The sequence below is a fragment of the Monodelphis domestica genome, chromosome 3 (assembly GCF_027887165.1).
Source record: "Monodelphis domestica isolate mMonDom1 chromosome 3, mMonDom1.pri, whole genome shotgun sequence".
Classification (NCBI taxonomy): domain Eukaryota; kingdom Metazoa; phylum Chordata; class Mammalia; order Didelphimorphia; family Didelphidae; genus Monodelphis; species Monodelphis domestica.
In genome coordinates this window covers 170,963,904-170,984,106 of record NC_077229.1, presented here as the reverse complement: position 1 = coordinate 170,984,106, position 20,203 = coordinate 170,963,904, and the positions used below count along the sequence as shown (strand labels likewise).

General features: G+C 33.5%; 1 protein-coding gene across 8 annotated transcripts in view; it reads right to left on the bottom strand.

Annotated features, from left to right (window-relative positions):
• RGS22 (regulator of G protein signaling 22) overlaps positions 1-20,203 on the bottom strand; it is a 179,188-nt gene that overhangs the window by 46,489 nt on the left and 112,496 nt on the right. For all 8 annotated transcript variants that reach the window (XR_008917546.1, XR_008917547.1, XR_008917549.1 and 5 more), the window contains 4 exons: positions 9,070-9,264; positions 3,797-3,892; positions 2,083-2,240; positions 655-817 (listed from right to left, as the gene is read on the bottom strand). Coding sequence is in view for 2 of the 8 variants with exons in the window: in XM_056823271.1 (XP_056679249.1) it covers positions 655-817; positions 2,083-2,240; positions 3,797-3,892; positions 9,070-9,264 (612 nt within the window). In the remaining 6 variants the exon portion in view is untranslated. The remainder of the gene's footprint in view (positions 1-654; positions 818-2,082; positions 2,241-3,796; positions 3,893-9,069; positions 9,265-20,203) is intronic.

The following is a 20,203-nucleotide window of genomic DNA, read 5'->3' as shown; positions in this document are numbered from 1 at the left end:
ACTACTGTTTGAAAAGATGAACCCATGTGAACATGAGGTGTTCAGTAAAATGCTTCCAGATAAACTATTCCTAAAGCCAAAAGATGCTAAATTCACTATACTCTTGGAATATGTATAAGAGAAACACATGTTCTTATAAAAATGATAATGTTGAGTTTATTGCAAGAGTGCAAAGCTAGGAGAATACTTTCCAAAAGTATTTTGAAATTGTAAGGATGTATCACTGAGTATAGCTTATGAAAACAGAAAATTTGGGAAAAAAGGATTTTCTGTGACATGGAATATCCTGGGAAATATTATATATTAATGGAATGGAGGTCAAGCTTCCTAGTTGACTAAGTCAGTATGTTCCTGTCCTTTGAAAAATTCAAGTTATCTAACAAGCCTTGGGTAAATGCCCCTGTCATTGTCTTAACATGTATGAAATTTTACTTTCTCCTATAATGACAATACTTCTTTAAATAAGAACTTTTTTATAAAAAATTATGGAGGGAACTTAATTAAGATGAATTAAGAGCCATAAGAAATAAAATATAACAATGTCTACCAGGTAAATAAGAAAAGTGAGCATATTATAGAAAATCTCTTAATCTTTGCGTCCAAATAGGAATAAAAAAAGTTAGCTCTGATACTTCTATTTTGAAATACTGATACCTCATCTTGCTGTTCTTTTGTGGCTGGACTATTAGGTCCAAAGAAGTATTTTTTGTTGAGGTATTTGTTTTTAATATCTGTAGATTTTGCCTCTCTTAGTTTTTTATCTTGATGAAGTATTCTTCTGAACTGTTCAATATCGATCCAGCACATGAAATCTATACTATAAAAAGACATATAAAACACAAGTGAATGTCTGAAAAAGGCAATTATTAAACATTCATTACTTATTCCATTTCTGCTGAACAAATTATTGTTTTGAAAGCATTTAGAAGGTAGATGACCATGACTAATTAACATAAATTATGCTAATGATAAGGTCAGAATTGTTTAATTTGATCAATAACTGTTTGATTACACACTATACTCTAGCTTCCTTTACCTTAAAATAGTTATTTATTTTGTAAATATATGACAATGACAAATCTAGCCACTTTAATACCATCATATTGGAAAAGATATCCCAAACACTGCTACTGGTAGTAGCTTGATAAGAGCATCTTCATTTAAAATGTAATTTTACAATTTCATGTAAAAATAATTATTAGTTATCAGCTTATTAGTAAAAACTCACAAATGATAAGTTATTAATAAATGATGATTTTTTTACTGGGCCAAATAAATATAATTCAAACAAATTAGATTTCAATGAAACAATGCATGTTACATTTCATCTTTGCGCTAGATTATGGGCAATTCTAACTACAAATCCAGAAAAATTCTACCATAACAAAGGAATAGTTTGATCAAATATATGCATAAGAATGAGCATCAGGTACTATCACTGACTTTTAAGGCCAAATTCTACACTCAGAAGTCACCTTCTACTAAACTTTGAATGGATTCACCAACAAGTGACAATGGCTGAGTTTACATTAAAATATATCAGAAAATTTTAATATTTCTTTTTGTTATTTAGTTGTAGACACTAATATTGTATCACATGTATGAAATGTGCCTCACTATATGGAATATTAAGATAATTTTTATTCTTTAAGAAAAAAATGTATTATTGAAATGTTGGAATAGGTATACTTTTGTGACCAAGTAACCTTATCTTCCCAGAAACAACAGAGCATAAAAGAAGGAAAACTGAGAAAGGAGAGAAATGCATTATTTTTTAAAAGTCAATGCCCAAATGACTTCATTATTGTACTTTTGCTCAAAACAGATTTTAAACAATATCTTCATTTTAAAAAAATGTTAAACCCAAATCTGAAACCTAAAATGTATATAGAAGCTTTTCTAATAATTATGTTTAAGAGTTCTTGGGCATTTAGAATGATGTTTTGGATTCTGACAAAGGCAAAATTCAGTATCAAAGGATCCCTGAAATATATTCATTCAATTAGAAACAGATTAGACAAGAATGCTGGGCCACTTTACCTTGCAAGTTAAATAAATGTATAAATGGTAACCATTACATACCTAGCAGAATGAGAAGCAAGAAACTGGCGGAAATGTTCAAACTCCAACTTGTTGTTAACCAGATAATTAAAGTCAAGATGTCTAAATTCCTCAGGAACTTTATCCCAAAGTTGTGTTTGTTTGGGAATAGAAGAGTCTGGCAAATCAGATGTGTCTTCCTAATGTAGTACAAAGGGATTTTTTGTAACATAAATAGGAACATTTGCTATCAAAAAACCTGCATTTTTACAAATATCTATCTCAGAGTGCAGATGTATTCTTCCCATTTTCACAGTTAAGCAATGTGTCAGAAAAACAAGAAATTAATTTAGTGCTTGTTATGTGTCAGGCCTGGTGCGAGAAGTTATGAATACAAATGGAAAAAAATAGAAATAATCTCTACTCTTAGTGAAGAAAGAGTCAAAAGTTAATTATTAGGGACAGCCAGTACAATAGCCAGGCCTAGAGACCGGGAGGCCCTGGGTTCAAATCTTTCTTCAGATACCTCCTAGCTATGTGACCCTGGGTAAGTCTTATAATTGCCTAGCCCCTACAATGCATTCTTCTGCTTTGGAACTTGATACTTGGTATCAATTCTAAGAGAACAGGTCATTTTTATAAAGGTAATTATTTTCTCAGAGCAATTCAGTAAACAATGCTAGATAAACTGAGTATTATTGTTTGAAAGCAAACCAGATCACAGCGGAAAGCTTCAATTAACAATTTACAATAGCATATACAGGAAAGTAGGGACAAAGAAGTTTTCTGGAAGTCTGTTACCCCTTGAACTCCTCCCACTCCTTCACCTAAAGAAAAGTAATACCTTGAGCATAAGATAAAAAATATCAGCTAAGTTTTAAACCCAGCTTTCCCTTAGTAGGAAGAATTTTAAGAGAAATACTTTAAATTCATATTATTGGTTTGAAGCTTAACATAACATATGCCTTCATGACATTGTTGTTAATAGTTTGATGCAACATTTTCTAACATATTAATTAACATAATTAATTAGAGGCAGCCAGGTGGCACAATGGATAGAGTGTTGGTCTTAGGAAGAAATGAGTTCAATTCTTCTCATTTGTCGAGTAGAGATTATAAAAGCATTATAAAACCTCACAGGGGTGTTGTGAAGATAATGTAGGTAGCCCACTTTTCAAACTTTATGAATATTAGCTTTTATTATGTAATGTTTTAAATCCAGGGCTTATTAAGATGACTATTGTGAATTTTTAAAAACACAATAACAAGTAACAAAATAATGAACAAAATAAAAATATCTAATTCAATAATTTTTTCAAATGGACATTGTTAATTCTTTGTCACTTTTTTTGGTTTATTGTCGTCAACCAAACACTTCCCTTTCCAAATAGAAGAATTCTTAACTCTTTCCTAACCTTCAAGTAGGTGGAAAGTATAGCTCTCTTAAAGACTGGCCAACAGCATTAAAATGAAACCATTTCTAGATACAAATCTCAGCCTTTCCTCCAAGGGAAGAAGAGCTGTGGAGAGATCCAGAATAAATCAGTCTCTGATTTTCCTGCTGTGGGATTAAATATGTCTGCAAAATGTTAACAGCTCTCAATAGCCCTGTGACTGGGAAATCAAGAGTAATGAATCAAAATTCATGCTCTTGTTTTAGCAAAGCTTCCTTTCTATTTTTTTCATTTGTATGCAAAGTGCTAACTCTATTTTCAAGATAAAAAAGTCTGTTTATATAAGGAAGAACTTGTCTTACTTCATCATCTTTCTTGGGAACAGTTTCTTTATGCAGAGCCTGTAGTTGTCTAAAGTATAAGGAGTCCAGCTGTCGGTCTTGTTTCACCTGCTCCACCTAATTAAAAAAAAAAAAGGTGTATGTCACCAATAGATCATCCATTATGTAGGGTGTCCCCAAAGTCATTATTTCAAAGATGAAAGTGGCATATGAATACCAGAATTATCAGTTAATTCATTTCCTACTTCAAACTCTCACTGCCCACTGGCCTCTGCCAGCCCCAGTAAAATCTTCCATAGTAACAAAGAAATATAGTTATTAGCAAAACAAACACTTCCAGAATGCCTGATCCCATTCCTATTCTCCATCATGATGTCTTTGTTAAGAGAAGCATCAGTTCTTTTGAGCTGAAATCAGTGACTACATGATTCAAGTTATGTTTTTCAAATCAACATTCCAAATCAACAGAATTTTGTCTTTCAAATCAACATTCCAAAACTGAACTTCTTGTCTTTTCCTCCAAACCTCCCCCCTCCCTTTCTGAACTTCCCTATTTCTGTCATAGGTACCAGTCTTCTAGGGACTTAGTTTTGCAATCTCAGCCTTTTCCTCCAGTCCTCGTTCTCTCAAACTGCACACTGATCAATCATTTGCTAAATCTTGTCATTTCTACCTTTACACAGCCTTTCTTTCCAGCTTCTTCTCATCCAGTCATTAACTTAAGTTTGGGCCTTCATTGCCTCTTGCATAGACTTTTTAAATTAAATTATTTTTCAATAAATAAAAATCTGCCATTTCTCTTAACTATCTCCCCATCTCCACTGAAAAAACAAAGCAAAACAAAACTCATACATTTTCAATTTTGTTGGTACATAATTGGTCTTTTTTGGAGAATTACTACTTAAGACAATTTCCTTATTTCTTTTTCATTTGTCGCAAATTAACTTTTTCCATTTTGATGTTGGCAATCTATCTTATTCTCTCTCATTAATTCATTTTATTGATATTTTTAAAGTACCTTAATTAGCTGGGTGGCACAGTGGGTAGAATATTGGATCTGGAATCAGGAAACTACAAGTTCAGATGCAACCTCAGTCACTTATTTGTGTGAAACTGGGCAAGTCAACTTAACCTCTGTTTTCCTCAGTTTCATTATCTGTAAAATGAGGATAATAGCACCTATCTCCCAGAATTGCTGTAAGGATCAAATGAGCAATAATTGCAAAGCACTTCACACAATTCCTAGCACAAAGTAAGTGTTATATAAATACTAGGTATTATTATTATTAGTTTAACATTTTAGTAATTTGTTTTAATTTATTCATCTTTGATTTTCAGAAGTACTACATATTTTCATTTGGGAGTTCTTTTGTTGAAGCTGCATGCCCAATCCATTAACCTCCTCTTATGTTGATGTAAATACTAAAGATAACAATTTTCCTCACAAATTTTGGCATACTACCTCATTGTTACCAGCTTAATCCATATAATAAACTTTTTTTTTTAATATGCTTTGTTCTTTGACTTTATTCTTTAGGTCTATTATGCTTTCTTAAAATTTCTCATAATGTTTATTGTCTTGTATCTGATAAGGATGTATTTAATATTCCTGCCTTTCTGTATTTTTTGGAGTTTTTAAAACCATAGAATGAAATCTTTTTTTTACAAAAGAATTACACAAAACTGAAAAAAGTTCCCATTCAATAGTCAATAATCTGTAATGTCTTACTTTTTAAAATAATCTGATTTCTATAAATCTGAGAAGGGTATGTTAAAGTCCAAGAATTTAGATTAATTTGAACTTTGATTAGCCTTTCCTTTAAGTACTTCTATAATATGACATGTTGTTATTGTTGAGTTGTGTTTGACCCTTATGGGCTTTTCTGGGCAAAGATAGTGGAGTGGTTTTCCATTTCCTTCTCTAGTTCATTTTATAGATGAGGAAAGTGAGTCAAATAGGGTTACTGAGTTAAATAGGGTTAAGGGTTGTCCAGAGTCAAATAGCTTTTAAAGTGTCTGAGGCCAAATTTGAACTTAGGTATTTCTGACTCCAGACTCAGCATTCTGTGCCATCTTAAATAATCAATCAATCAAAGAACTTGGGCTAAGTAGGAAATGTCTTTGAATGCCATTTGATGAAGTAAAATCATGTCAGAGAAGAAGTCTGTTTCTAATTGGTTCTAAGATTTCAGTGCCTTGTGGGTCCTGCACTGCATTAGATTGAATGAGCAGCTTTTCAGGAAACTGGAGTGTGGAGCTTTCCAGCAACACAGTGATATGGAGGGGATGCTTGGGGGGAAAGTGAGGCCTTCCCTTCTCCTCTAGGTCTGACTCCCTTCAATCTTCATGACCAGAAGAGGAATTTCCAAATTTGAAGGGTCAAGAGGATATTTGACTTCCGTCTTTCCATCAGTGTCCTAAATGGCATCCCTGAATCATCAGAAGCCAAGGATAAATTGAATACAAATTCACCATTCTTAAGGGAAACTTCTTGATAACCCCACACTAATCTTAGGGGAAACACACTGGTGAGGGCTCAATCCAGTCGCATTCCAGAATGACTCCACTCCTAAGGGATAACCCTAGAATTCTGAAAGGAAGATGAAGCTATCCTCATTCTAGGAACCCAAGTGAGTGGGAGTTGGGACCTAATCTTTTCACCAGTACAAAATTGTTTTGATGATTAATGTATTTTATTGTTATTATTTCCTTTGAAATTCTTGACCTTTTGTTACTCACATCATCTCTTTTCTTTTTTTCTTTTTTCTAGGCATTAAAAAAAAACCTTGGTTTGATTGGTATAATACTGAATATGTAAATTTATTTAAGTAGTATTGTAATTTTAATTACATTCATCATACTTGTGAGCAATTAATATTTCTACAATTATTTAGGTCTGTCTTTATTTCCATAAAATATTTTGTAATTGTAATCATATAATTACTGTATATGCCTAGCTAGGTATAATCCATAGTTATTTTAAATGGAATTTCTCTCTTCTGTTTTGTTAGTAGTTTGTAGAAATGCTGCATTTTTAGGTTGAATTTTTTAATCACTGGACATTTTACTAAATTTATTGTATAAATTTTTAGACAATTGTCTTGGATTCTCTAAGTTAACCAAAATATCATTTGCAAAAAGCAATTATTTTGTTTGCTCTTTACTTCTGCTTATTCCCCTGATTTCTTTTTCTTTTATGATAGCATTTCTAGCATTATATCAAAAAGTATTGGAAATAATGAATACCTTGTTTTACTCCTGATATTTCCAAAATGACATTTTAGTTTATTCCTTCCCTTCATGTAATGATGGCTCTTGTATTTAGATAGATACTACTTGCTACATTAAGAAAAAAAGTCAACTTATTGCTGTTTTTTAGTATTATATCTTGTCAAATGCCTTTTCTGCATTTTTGATAGAATGATGTTCTATTTAACATGGTCTATTAAGTTTATAGTTTTCCTAATCTTGAACCAAGCCTGAATTCCTGGCATAAATCCAACATGGTCACAGCATATGATCTTTTTGATATGTTGCTTTAGGCTCTTTGCTTATATTTTATTTTTTTTTAAATTAGCATTGATATTCATTGGAGATACTGACCTACAGTTTTTTTCCTCTGTTTCCTCTGTTTTCCTGGTTTAGGTAGCAAGATACTATTTGTATCATAGAAAGAATTTCTTCATAGGATGACTTCTTTTCCTTTTTGTCCAAATACTTCATATAATGTTGGAATTTTTCTTTGAATGTTTGATAGAATTCCCTTGTAAATCTATATTGGCACCAGGATTTTTTTATTTGAGAGTTTATTTATGGCCTTTTCACTTTAATTTTTCTGAGCTTGGACTATTTGACTTCCTATTTCTTGTTCCTGAGGCAGTTCTTTTTCCACTAGGCAATGCTGCCTCCACAATAAATCGTTATTTGAGAAACTTTTAGGTATTCATAAAAAAAAATGTAAAAACAAAGAGGAGTTCCACTTGAACTGAAATTATGGCACTATCTGTTAACCCCTAAAGGAATATAATATATAAGGTACATTCATTAGTTTAATAGAAAACATTCACAAGTGGTTATGGTTCATAATTCAAAATAGATACAAAAAAGTACTGACTCCATCCATCAGTAATAATAAATTTAAATACTAAGACTCAAATGATCTTATGACAAAAGAGGTCAGCCACTTAACTAACTAGCATTTATTGAGTATCTATTGACTAGCATTTATTGAGTGTTTACTAAGTGTTAGACACTGTGCATTGAGGATACACAAAAGGCAAAAAGACAGTTCCTGATGTCAAGGAGTTCACATTTCTCAGGTGGGATTCTTGGTTCAGTTGTTTTTCAGTTATGTCTGACTCTCCATGACCTCATTTGGAGTTTTCTTGGTAAAGATGCTGGAATGAGGAGGAACTAAGGTAAATAGGATTGAGTGACTTGCCCAGGTCACACAACTAATCTCTTGAGGCTGGATTTGAACTCATGAAGTTGACTTTCTGACTCTAGGTCTGGCACTCTATCTACTGTGCTACTTAGCTGCCCCTGGTACCACAAAGTCAATGGGAGGAAACATGCAAACAGTTATATACAAATAAAATATATGCAGAATAAACTGTAGTTAATCTCAGAGGGAAAGCAATACGATTAAGTAAAACATGTATAACATGTATCCAAATCAAGCATTTTGACTAGATAAATCTCCTTCTGTGCTTTAAAATGGAAGCATGGCAAACATTGGATCTACTTTTTAAGGTACATGTGGAAAATGGATATTTTCCTTGATTGTTATATGTATTATAACTCATATAACATAAAACTGAGTGGCATTAATCAATTAATACAAATTGAGAATATGGCTTCAAAACAATAAATATATACACCTTACTTGTTTATAGGAAACCAAAACTCAGATCTCTGCCTTCTGATGGTGTTTTAAAGAAAACAGAAAATAGCTCAGAATTAAATAGTTTCTTGTGACATAAGCTATATAATAACCAATGTAGAAACAAGGTTTTGCAGGCATATAATTTGGTAACTATGTTTCTCTGCTATCACCAATTATCACCCCCCTCTCCAGTTTTGCCTTATCTTGACTTTTGTCTCCCCAATTTAAGTCTCATCTTGACTTGAAGTCCCAGTACATGTATGAAACAAAGGTACTATTGTTAAGAGACATGTTTCAGTTATTTCGTTACTGAGATGCTAATGACAGTGCTTATTATCGATTTTGCAAGAAACAAGTAAAAAGGAAATCCCTAAGACAGCCCAATCAAAAGTAAAGAGTATCACAATACCTGTCCATAATTATTTTGATCCGATTTCACCATTTCTAACCAGGGTTCAAGAAGGAGGAGAAGGATATATTCTTCTGCTACATCAAAAAGATCTTCAAATGGTGGGTCTATTTTCATATAAATCTCCTTTTTCCTCTTATGCTCTAATCCAATATCCAAAGTAGCCGAAGGAGCGATATACATGGCATAAAGATACTAAAGCAAAAGGGATAGAAACCGTGATGGTTAGCATTAATTCTTTACAAATATGCATTTCCAGACATTCTCCTCTCAAAAAAAAAAATAAGTGGTGAGAGAATATTTCTTGAAAAAAATACTGTAAAACTATTTAGGGTTCCTTGATTCAGTCATAAATCTTTTATTTCTCTTCTTACTTCTGCCTTTGCTACCAGTCACTCACCCTCGGGATGATAATTAATTTAGTGCTAGGAAGATTATGTGATTTGGATATTAAACTTTCTAAGATTTCAAAAGTTTCTCAGCACATACTCTATGCTACCTTGATTGATCAGATTTTCATTTTTCCTTCTTTGTATAATATTTTAACATATGTATTATGACCAGTAATTTGAAATGATACATTGGAAGTAATGGGGAAAGGATGCAGTGAAGTCTAGAGCAGGCCTTTATTCTACTGGTTCAGAGAACTTAAAGGCTACCTTACAGCCTTACCAGTTACAAAAGTTCATGCATAGTAATTAATGTTTAGCAAAGTTCCTAAAGACTACTACTCTAAAATTGCCCTTGGTTTCAGATACTTATATCTGAAGACCAATGCTATGAAAGGTAAGATGAGAAGAAAGATATGAAATGTCCAACTTCCTGAATCTCTCTCTTGGTATTCTTGCTTTTAATATATTGTTGCCTCTTTTGATCTCTGCTGCACTTAAACAAACTTGGTCTGTTACATCTGTGGTATAGAATAGTTCTTATCACCTGAATATCAGGTTTTAACACATAGTGCATTGTACTAATTACTTATATTTCTTTTTATCCACAGATTTAGAACCTTTTAATCTCTATTAGGCAAATCTATTCCAAGTAATATGACAATTTATTTTGACAATTAATATGTTAATTAATCATTGGCAATTTAATACAACGACTTACACCAGGGAACTTGCAAATTTTGGATGCTTGAAAGTGTGGATTTTATTTTATTTTATGTGCCAACCAATAATAAAAAGTGTTAATTTTCTATAATACAATGATAAAAAAACTAATATACATTGATAGTTTTTTTTAAAGTACTGGGAAACAATGTGTTTTTTTATTTTGATTTTTAAACATGAAACAATATGTTTTATTAAGCTTGTCTGTTACTTTGAATAGAAGGAATAACTGGTGAAATTTATTTCAAAGGGAATAAAATTATCCTATTTTGTTCAGTTTTTATTTTAAAGAAGGAAAACTATACAGGCAGAGAAAGATGTGAGACAATTTGAAAAATTGGTAGGTATATATTCTTAAGGAATCAAGGTAAAACAGCAAAAAAAAAACCCTAATAAAATTAAGAAAGCTCATAATTTGGACCATTCTATTCTTTTTTGGATATTTTCCCAAAGATTATGTAAAATCCTACAGCACAGATTTTACTAAGGTAGGCTTCAACACATCAATAAATCAACAAATGTTTATTAAGCATCTACTTTGGACTGTGCTACATAACGGGGATAAAATAGTCCCTCTTAACAAGGAGCATATTCTATTAAAGGGAAACTAATGTAATATCTCCCTTCCCAACTCTCAAACTTCCTGTTTATTGCTAAGTGTACCTCACCAAGCTCTCAGTCTCCTAGGCTTACAATCAGTCTTACTGTTGTCCTCAACTCTTCACTCTCTCTCATCCTTCTTTCTCTCCCCCATCATCCCCTTAATTTTGCCTTTGTAATAACATCTCTCAAATCTACCCCCTTCTCTCTTCTGATACTGCCACTACTGTATTTCTGGCATTCATAGTCCATGTTCATAATCCAGCCTTCACCCACTCTACATACCCTCCTCCAGGCTTCTAATACCCCCAGTATGTACTCTTCCATCCAATGGCCATCTTGGTATTTCTCAACTAAGACACTCTCTCTCTTCACTTTGGGCATTCTCTGGCTGTCCCTCATGCTCAGAATGTTCTCCCTCCTGGTTTACTTCAAGTAGCAGTCAAAAACCTCACCTTCTATAGGAAACTATTCCCAATCTTTCTTAATACTAGTGCTCTTTTTCTATTTATCCTGTCTATAGCTTGTTTGTACATGGTTGTTTATATGTTGTTTCCCTCATTAGATTGTGAGGTCCCTATGGGTAGAGACTGTCTTTTGTTGTTCTCTGCATCCTCAATATTTATTATTTAATATTAGTGTTTATTGGCTATCTTATTGTTTTGTATAAACTTTGAGGCTGGAGTGACAGGATGAGGGTTATATGTGGGACAAAGCTCTCTGACTCAGTCTTATTCCATGCTATTCTCTTTCAAAAATTCCATGTTATAGCTTAAGTTCCCCCAATGCAGTACTCTATCTTGCTTCTGAGTATTTGCACAAACATTTCTCCAGGCCTGGAGTACAATCCCTCCTTATCTCTACCATTTTAGAATTCCTGCATTACTTCAAAGCTCAATTGTAGGTGCCATCTTCTCTGGTAAACCTTCTTTAATCCCCTTGACCTTATGTTCCCTTTTTCAATTATCCCTAGCTAACCCCTCTCCTCTCAAGGAAGCTTTTCCTAATGCTTTCAGCACTGAGTGCCCCTCACTTTAATTTAGCTACCTTCCATTTTCTCTGAATTTGTCTTATACTATACATGCTTTCTTCTTCATTTAAATGTAGGATCCTTGAATGCAGGAACTTTTTCTATACCCTGTACATACAAGCCTTCATAAATGTTGTATACCCCCAGTGGAACAAGCTGCTTAAGACTAAGGATTGTTCCATTTTTGCTCTTGTTTTTCCACATCTAGCATAATACCTTATACTCTGTAGGTTCTTAATGAATGTTTATTGAATGGAATTAGTATATAGTAATACAATTATATAATAACTTTGGATGGACTAGATCTATGATTTCTACTGTATATCACATTGTATATAATTATATACTTAGATAATAATTACTTTTGAGTGAATTAGAAAGTTTTTTATGCAGATTGATATTAATCAACATATATGCCATTTTCATATATTTTTAAAAGAAGCACTTCCAGGGCAGCTAGGTAGCTCAGTGGATTGAGAGCCAGGCCTAGAGATGGGAGGTCCTAGGCTCAACTCTGGCCTCAGACACTTCCCAGCTGTGTGACCCTGGGCAAGTCACTTAATCCTATTGCCTAGCCTTTACCACTCCTCTGCCTTGAAGGAATACATAGTATTGATTCCAAGACAGAAGGTAAGGGTTTATTTAAAAAAAAAAAAAGAAGAAGCACTTCCATGAAGGTACCACCCCACACCTAGCAGACTGGCCAACATGGCAGCAAAGGAAAGTGATAAATGCCTTGGAGGGGAGGACACTAATACCCTGCTGGTGGAGTTGTGAATTGGTCCAACCATTCTGGAGGGAAATTTGGAACTATGCCCAAAGGACGATAAAAGACTGCCTGCCCTTTGATCCAGCCATAGCACTGCTGGGTTTGTACCCCAAAGAGATAATAAGGAAAAAGACTTGTAACAAGAATATTCATAGCTGCGCTCTTTGTGGTGGCCAAAAACTGGAAAACGAGGGGATGCCCATCAATTGGGGAATGGCTGAGCAAATTGTGGTATATGTTGGTGATGGAATACTACTGTGCTAAAAGGAATAATAAAGTGGAGGAATCCCATGGAGACTGGAACGACCTCCAGGAAGTGATGCAGAGCGAGAGGAGCAGAACCAGGAGAACATTGTACACAGAGACTGATACACTGTGGTACAATAGAATGTAATGGACTTCTCTACTAGTAGCAATTTCAATGATCCAGGACAATCCAGAGCATCTTATAAGAAAGATGCTATCCAGAACCAGAGAAAGAACTGTGGGAACAGAAATGCAGAAGAAAAAATATGATCAATCACATGGTTTGATTAGGATATGAATGGGGATATAGGCTTTAAAAGATCACTCTATTGCAAATATGAATAACATAGACATAGGTTTTGAACAATGATACAAGTATAACCCAGTGGAATTGCTTGTCAGCTCTGGGAGAGGGGAAAGAAAAGGGGGTAGGAAAAATCATGAATCATGTAACCATGGAAAAATATTCTAAATAAATTTTGAAAAAAAGAAGCACTTCCATGATAAAATTATTTGGTGAAATTATTTTAAAATAAATATTAAAGTGACACATGTGAATAATACTATGCAAAGTTAGAAGACTCTGACCTTCAAAAGTTTAAAATTCTAGGCATAAATTACAGTTACAGAAAAAGAAATATTATTAAATATATGAGACAAAAAGTGTTCACATAATATTTGTCTATAATTAGACGCTTAAGATGGCTACAGTTAAGTCTAATCACAACATTTGTCCTTTTACATTGCTCTTCTATTCAAAGATTTCAAAATACTTTATTAAGTAAAGTATCAAAATAGAAACCTCTTCCAGGTCTAATATTCTGTGGTTGTATGGCATAAATCTGAAGCAACCAATATTGCTTTTCTTACCTCATTGAGCTATTTATAAGCAGGAAATGTAAGGAAAACAGAATATGGTGGCTGTGAGTAGTAATCCTACAATTTGGAAAGAATCCAATAGTAATGAAATAATGATTTAAAAAAAAACCAGATGTTTCATAGTATAAATAGAGTAGGAAAAAATTATAACTTGGCTTGGTCCTGTGGCTGATAAAGGAATCTGCCTCAAAGTGGCAAACACTGGTTAGTTAGGTTGATTTTTTTTTCCAGTTGATTTTTTAATTGGGATTGAGGAAATACTTGCTCTCAAGTGACAACAGCCAAATAATTCTCCACATGGTACCAATCTGTCTTCCTGTGGGAGTAAGTTTTATCTACTGGCAAGAAGATTGGGCCTTAAGTCAAGAACATGAAGTTCCTGAGCCATCCCTTAAATCACTCTGCACACTTGAACAAAGCACTTCATCACTATAAACCTCAGTTTCCTTTCCTGTAAAAGAAAGCCAGTGCTGTAACTTTTTAAGGTTCTGTAACTAGTAATGTAAGAGTTTAGTGACTAATAAAGTCTAGCAAATACTGAACTCTATCACTCATCTAAGTCCATGCTAACCCAACTTGGCTATAAATGGATCTAAAAGAAAAAGTCTTCTCTCTGAGAAAGTCATTCAGAGGCATTATCCCCAATCTAGGGGCAGAGAGAAGATTTCCTCCTTTCATTATCTTCTAAAGGTTCATATGATTTTGCCTCCAGTAAGCAAAGCATAGTGGTTGATTCTCCCAGGACAGAAGAGTTTCAGTCAAATAGATAAAGCTGAAATTAAAATTTAAATCTTATCTAACCTTTAAAGTTAAATGGCAAAATGATGAATCTAATATAGCATTATGTTACATTCCCAGGTTCAGTAGAAATGTTATTTAAAATAAAGTTCACCTATTTACTACAAAAAGTGTTATCTATAGAAAAGTGAGGAACGTTGAGTGGAAAAAACATGAAGTGGCTTCTATTTTCAGAGGACTGTCACAGAGTTAGTTTAATGTATACAAAACTGATTAAGTCCCAGACTATGCCCTCAAGGAGTTACCTTCTGGAAGGAGAATAATACAAATAGGTAATTGCAATGTATAATATTATATGATAAATTCATGAGCAAGGAGCAAGACAAAATCTGATCCAAAGTCCAAGGGAAAGTTGCTCCCTAGCGGCAGGTAGGCTGCATAATAGATAGAGTACTGATTCTGGAATCAGATGTTAATTGCAGCTGTCTCTATAGGTTAAGACACCAGAGAGTTTAGTGAATTTCTAGTCCAATGGCTTAACAGCAGAGAAGGCAGATATCTATTCCTTAATAAGCTCACTCACTACTCCTTCCTCATAAGGCTCTCCTCCATCCCCACCAACTTTGACAGGAGCTCATATCAGGAACTCATGGCCTGTGCCCTGAGATCCACTCAGCAATTCTCTTGCTGTTGCAATCTCTGCCACAATATCTCTGACTGAATATATTAAGAAAGAGGAAAATAAGTCAACACCTGATGAAGCAGAAGACTCTATGGATTTCCAAGAAAACAAGAAACCATAGTAGGATAGTTAATAGTGGCTCAAGAGAGAAATAAGAATCATAAAAGTGGAATTTATAGCTTACATAGCAAAAATAATTGGCAAAATAGAAAAATTTGAATCTATATGAATTGAAAACTGATTAAGAAGTTAAATATGCAGAAGTGAAGGAAAATATGGAAACAAGAAGCAAAAAGTAATCATGTTAAAATATGATGGTTACATAAGCAGACTATATTGAAGAAAGGATGTATAGAGGCAATTTAAGAACCATGGATCTCCCAGAAGAAAACACCAAGGCATAAAAACTGGATACCACAATGCAGTAATTGTCCAGAATTTATGAACACAGAAAATAAAGTACCAATCAAAATAATCCATATACTACCTCAAGAGAAAAATTATGGGCTACAAACTTCAAAACACAATGATTAAATTGAACAAATCTAATGATAAACAAAATCTGCAAGTAATTACGAGAAATACCTTCAAATATAAAGGAAAGGACATTTTAAAACAAAGTGCTATACAAAAAGTATCAACAGATCACCCTTAACACTTTGTATTTCTCCTGAATAATTTTTATAATTTTTGAGAACTTTTGTATTATGCTTGTGTTTGGGGTGTATAGGGTGCTCAAAGAAGACTAGGAACTATGGTGTGAGGACTTGCTGAGCCCTTTTCAGGGCTGCTTTCCTCTTTTGAGGTTCACCTGCCTCAAGTAAGAAACTATTAGTATGCACAGAGGCAAACTCTGGCAGGCAGGCTAAAACAACTTGAGGCTAACTATAGCCAGCCTCAAACCTGACAATGAGCTAGGGGAGTGTCTGCTTCAGGCATGTGAAAATTTCCCCCAACAGATTTTGGAGTTGAGAACAGTTTGTTCCAGTGGCCATGAAGGCAGCTGAAGCAGGCACAGTAGAATACTTAGGGCTTGCTTAGACATCAAAGAAGCCAAGGTCATCCTGGGTCATATAAAAAAATAATATATGGTGAGCTACATAAATATAGATGGGAAACTTACCAATACTGGTTCAAAATTGTTTGGATACTTTTGATAGATGTAATAAAAGTATCTTCAGTGATGAAGTGAAGCTCAAATGTGAACTTCCCTTCAGGGCCAGGTGCAACTATAGAGACACTATAGAGACTCTTATTATAAAAATAAAATATTTATTGAAATATATAAGGATAATAAAGGATTTCTAATTCTAAGGAATTCTAAATCTACCCAAATAAACTCCTTGGTTCCACAAGGAACCGCTTCTCCTGCGTTTCATAGGCTATACTAATCCTCCCTAACCTGACGAACTCAAATTTATACTATCTAAATAAAAACGACTACTATTATCCCTAGAATTCTTATCTTTGTCCTCAAATTATAAAATAGCAAAGGCTACTGGTTGAGTCTCAACAAGAATCAAGTTAGGACTCTGAGTCTTAACAATTCAGTGTCCAAATCAAAGACCAGATTTTCTTTGGTCTTCTCAGATTTAAACAATCTATAAAAACCACAATAGATATTCAATAGTGTTTCCCAAGTTGGGAAAGGAAAACACTGAGCTCCTTTAGATCTTTCCCTCAGACAGAGAGAGAGGCAAAGATGTTACCTCCTCCAGCCCTGAGAGTCTCTGAGAGTGTGTCTCTGCCAATTGCCAGAGAGAGTAATTGACACAGAAAAAGAGTTATAACTGTCACATCTGAAATCAACACACTCTCTCAGCTCTGCTTCAAACTCCATTTCTTTCTCAAGCCAGCACTCTACTTTTTATCCCTAAACTAATAAAACTACACTTATTTTCTAATATCATTCTTACAGCCATCATCAGTCATCTTGATTTTGTCTTGTCACTGAATTTTAATGACTAGAATAGTAAGACTGATAACTTTGTGCAGCTCTACCTCACTTAAATCTAATTTATGCATGAGTCAAAAGACATCAAGTGCCATTTTGATTCTCTTTGAGCACAAAGGATATGGGACCTTATTCTCAGCGTTAAATAATATCAAAACCAACAAAAGAAACAGATTGACAGATGAAGTTAGTAGCGCTTGCTTGGGCTTGAAGTGTACAAAATACCAACCTTCAATTGAAGATTTAGCCAATGCAATTCAGCAACAAAAAAGTCACTAATAGGCAGGTTAGTTAAAGAATCCCCACCCCCTTTATCTTAGTTCATGGCACCCCACACAAGTTAAATAATATTAAGGCCAACAAAAGAAACCGACTGACAGATGAACAAAGAAGTCACTAAGCGGGTAAGTTCAATAATTAGTTTTTGGTTTATTAAATACATTTATATATTACAATCATACATTTTTGTTATTTAAACTATCATGAAATTATGGTGTTTTTTTTTTCTCAAAGTAACACACCACCTGAGTTATGCTTGTTTTTTTGGCGAATTTTGACACATTGAGCTCAAAAAGTTGCCCATAATTGCTCTAGAGAAACTCGTTGAACAGTGAAGAGTGACTGCAGCAGTTATCCCTGCATCAATCCATATAAGACTCACTGAATTATGAGTTAATCCCTTTCAACATTTCTTAAAAAGCATAATAGTATTTTATCATATCCATATACAATGACAATCATCCCTTCAGTTCTTTGTTTCCTACAATAAGAATTGCTCCAAATAATTTCATACTTATGAGTCCTTTCCCTCTTTCCTTGATCTCTTTAGGGATATAGGTCTAATAGTAGTATTATTCATTCAAAGAGTATGCACACTGGGAAAACAGTTCCAAATTGCTTTCAAGAATGGATAGACCAATTCATGGCTCCAAAAATGTACTAATGAATCCATTTTCCTGTAGTTCCTCAAATATGTCATTACCTTTTTTGGGTGATATTTCTCTATCTACTTAGCATTAGGTAGAACTTCAGCATTGTTTTAATTTGCCTTTCTGATTATAGTCATTTGAATAATTTTTTTCATGTTTCTTAAAAGCTTGGGTTACTGCCTCGGTCAAAATCTTCTGACCATTTGTCTGCTGAGAATGACTCTTATTTTCATAAATTTGGATGAATTCCATATATATCTTGGCTGTGAGCTCTTTAACAGAGAAAGTGACTACAAAATAGTTTTCCTTGTTTCCTTTCTAAATTTTAACAACTATATTGGCTTTACTTATGCAAAAATTGTTAAATTTTTAGATTTTATCTTCTGTGGATCCTCTCTATTTCTTATTTGGTCCTGAATTCTTTTCCCATCCATAGATTCAAAAGGTAAGGTCTTCTTTGCTCCTTTTATTAAGTTACTTACCCTTTCTTTCTCGGTCATGTATTTATTTGGAGCTAGCTTTAGAATATGGTATGAGTATTGGTCTAATTCTGATTTCTACCAGATTGGTATGCAAGTTTGTGTCAAATAATGAGTCCTCATCCCAGTAGTTTAGATTGTCAAATACTATGCTACTACTGCATGAATCTGACTGTCTTTTTGTGCAGTCCTATACTGAAAAGAAGACTTTACAGAAAATTCTTCTTGGTTTTCTTTGAAATTTTTCCTTCTTATGCATTTTTACTGTGTTACCAGGATATTTGGGGGGTGGGGAGATCTGAGCTCCTTTAAACCATAACCTACCTTCCCACAATCTCAATCATCTTCTTTCCATCTACCCCCTATTGCCGTTGCTCTTTCAACTTGATCTTTTAATATAGAAAGACATTGGATTCAAAATATTTGTGCACATCTTATTAGCATGTTTGGGACTATGGAAATAATTTCAAAATAGCACGTTTTCAATCATTACCTTTTCAAGAAAATCTCCAAGACAGATTCTATAAATGATGACCAGTTATGTGGCTTTGGGCATAAAAATATAATAGAATTCCCACCCCAGTTTAAATATCTTTTTAGTCCTGAAGTACTATTTTTCACATGAGATTTTAGAACATTATTTTGGTTTTATTATGTGCATATGTTATAGTATATTGTATATAAAGAAGAACACACATTCTTCAATGTAGCTGGCTTCCACCTTCATTCAGATGCAACACAATTCATCCTATAATTAGTTTTTCTTACGTTATGTATTCCACTATACACTTTGGAATGCATCAATGCTTTCTTAGTAAAAAAAAAAAAAAGCCCACGCAAATACAACAAAGAACTGAGAGGAATGTAGGTTATTAAATTTATTCTTTTTAACAGAAGCAAGGGAAGAGAATAAATGAAAGTTTCTTCAAATTTCCATTTTGCATTTCCCTCAATCCTAAAGAGTAAAGGACGACACGTGTCAGTAGATTATTTTTGTATACTTTTTATTCACAGTATTTTAAATTTATTTATATGACAAATTACATGATTCCCATTAATCCCCTGAGATTAAGTTTTTATTGTCATTGCATTACAAGTAAGCCTAGTACTTCTGCTGTGCCAAAGATAAGCAAAGAATTTAGAAAAGCATCTTTTACGTTAGTAGGGGTCATTTCAATAGATACAGCTTCACACTCAACTGTGTTCCAATGAAAATAAGAATAAAATTTGTAGCAAAACCAAGAAAAATAACAAATGTTGCAGCATATATGTTGATATGTGATGTTACATTTCACTCATTAGTTATGTTAATGGAAGTTTTACATATTTTGTTTTGATATATAAATCGTGTGTGTACTTTTTATAATTGCCTAGTATCACAATTATATGTATGATGTTTTGCTGTCACCATCTGGCCAGGGCTGGAAGTGGGAAATTTCAACTTAAAATTCTAAATCATAAGACTAAAATACCTATTTCAGTAAGGAATAAGTACTGTCAGAACATCATGATGATGCATACTACCCACCTCTTGAATGAAGAGACAGACTAATATACAGACAGATTTTTGGACATGGTCAATGTGGAAGTCTGTTTTGTTTGACTATGCTCATTTTTTTTTTTACAAAAGTTTTGTTTCTCTTTACTTTTTTCAGTGTTTGCATGAAGTGGGAAGAAGAAAAAAAAATTTAAGTGCTGATGAATTAAAAAAAAATT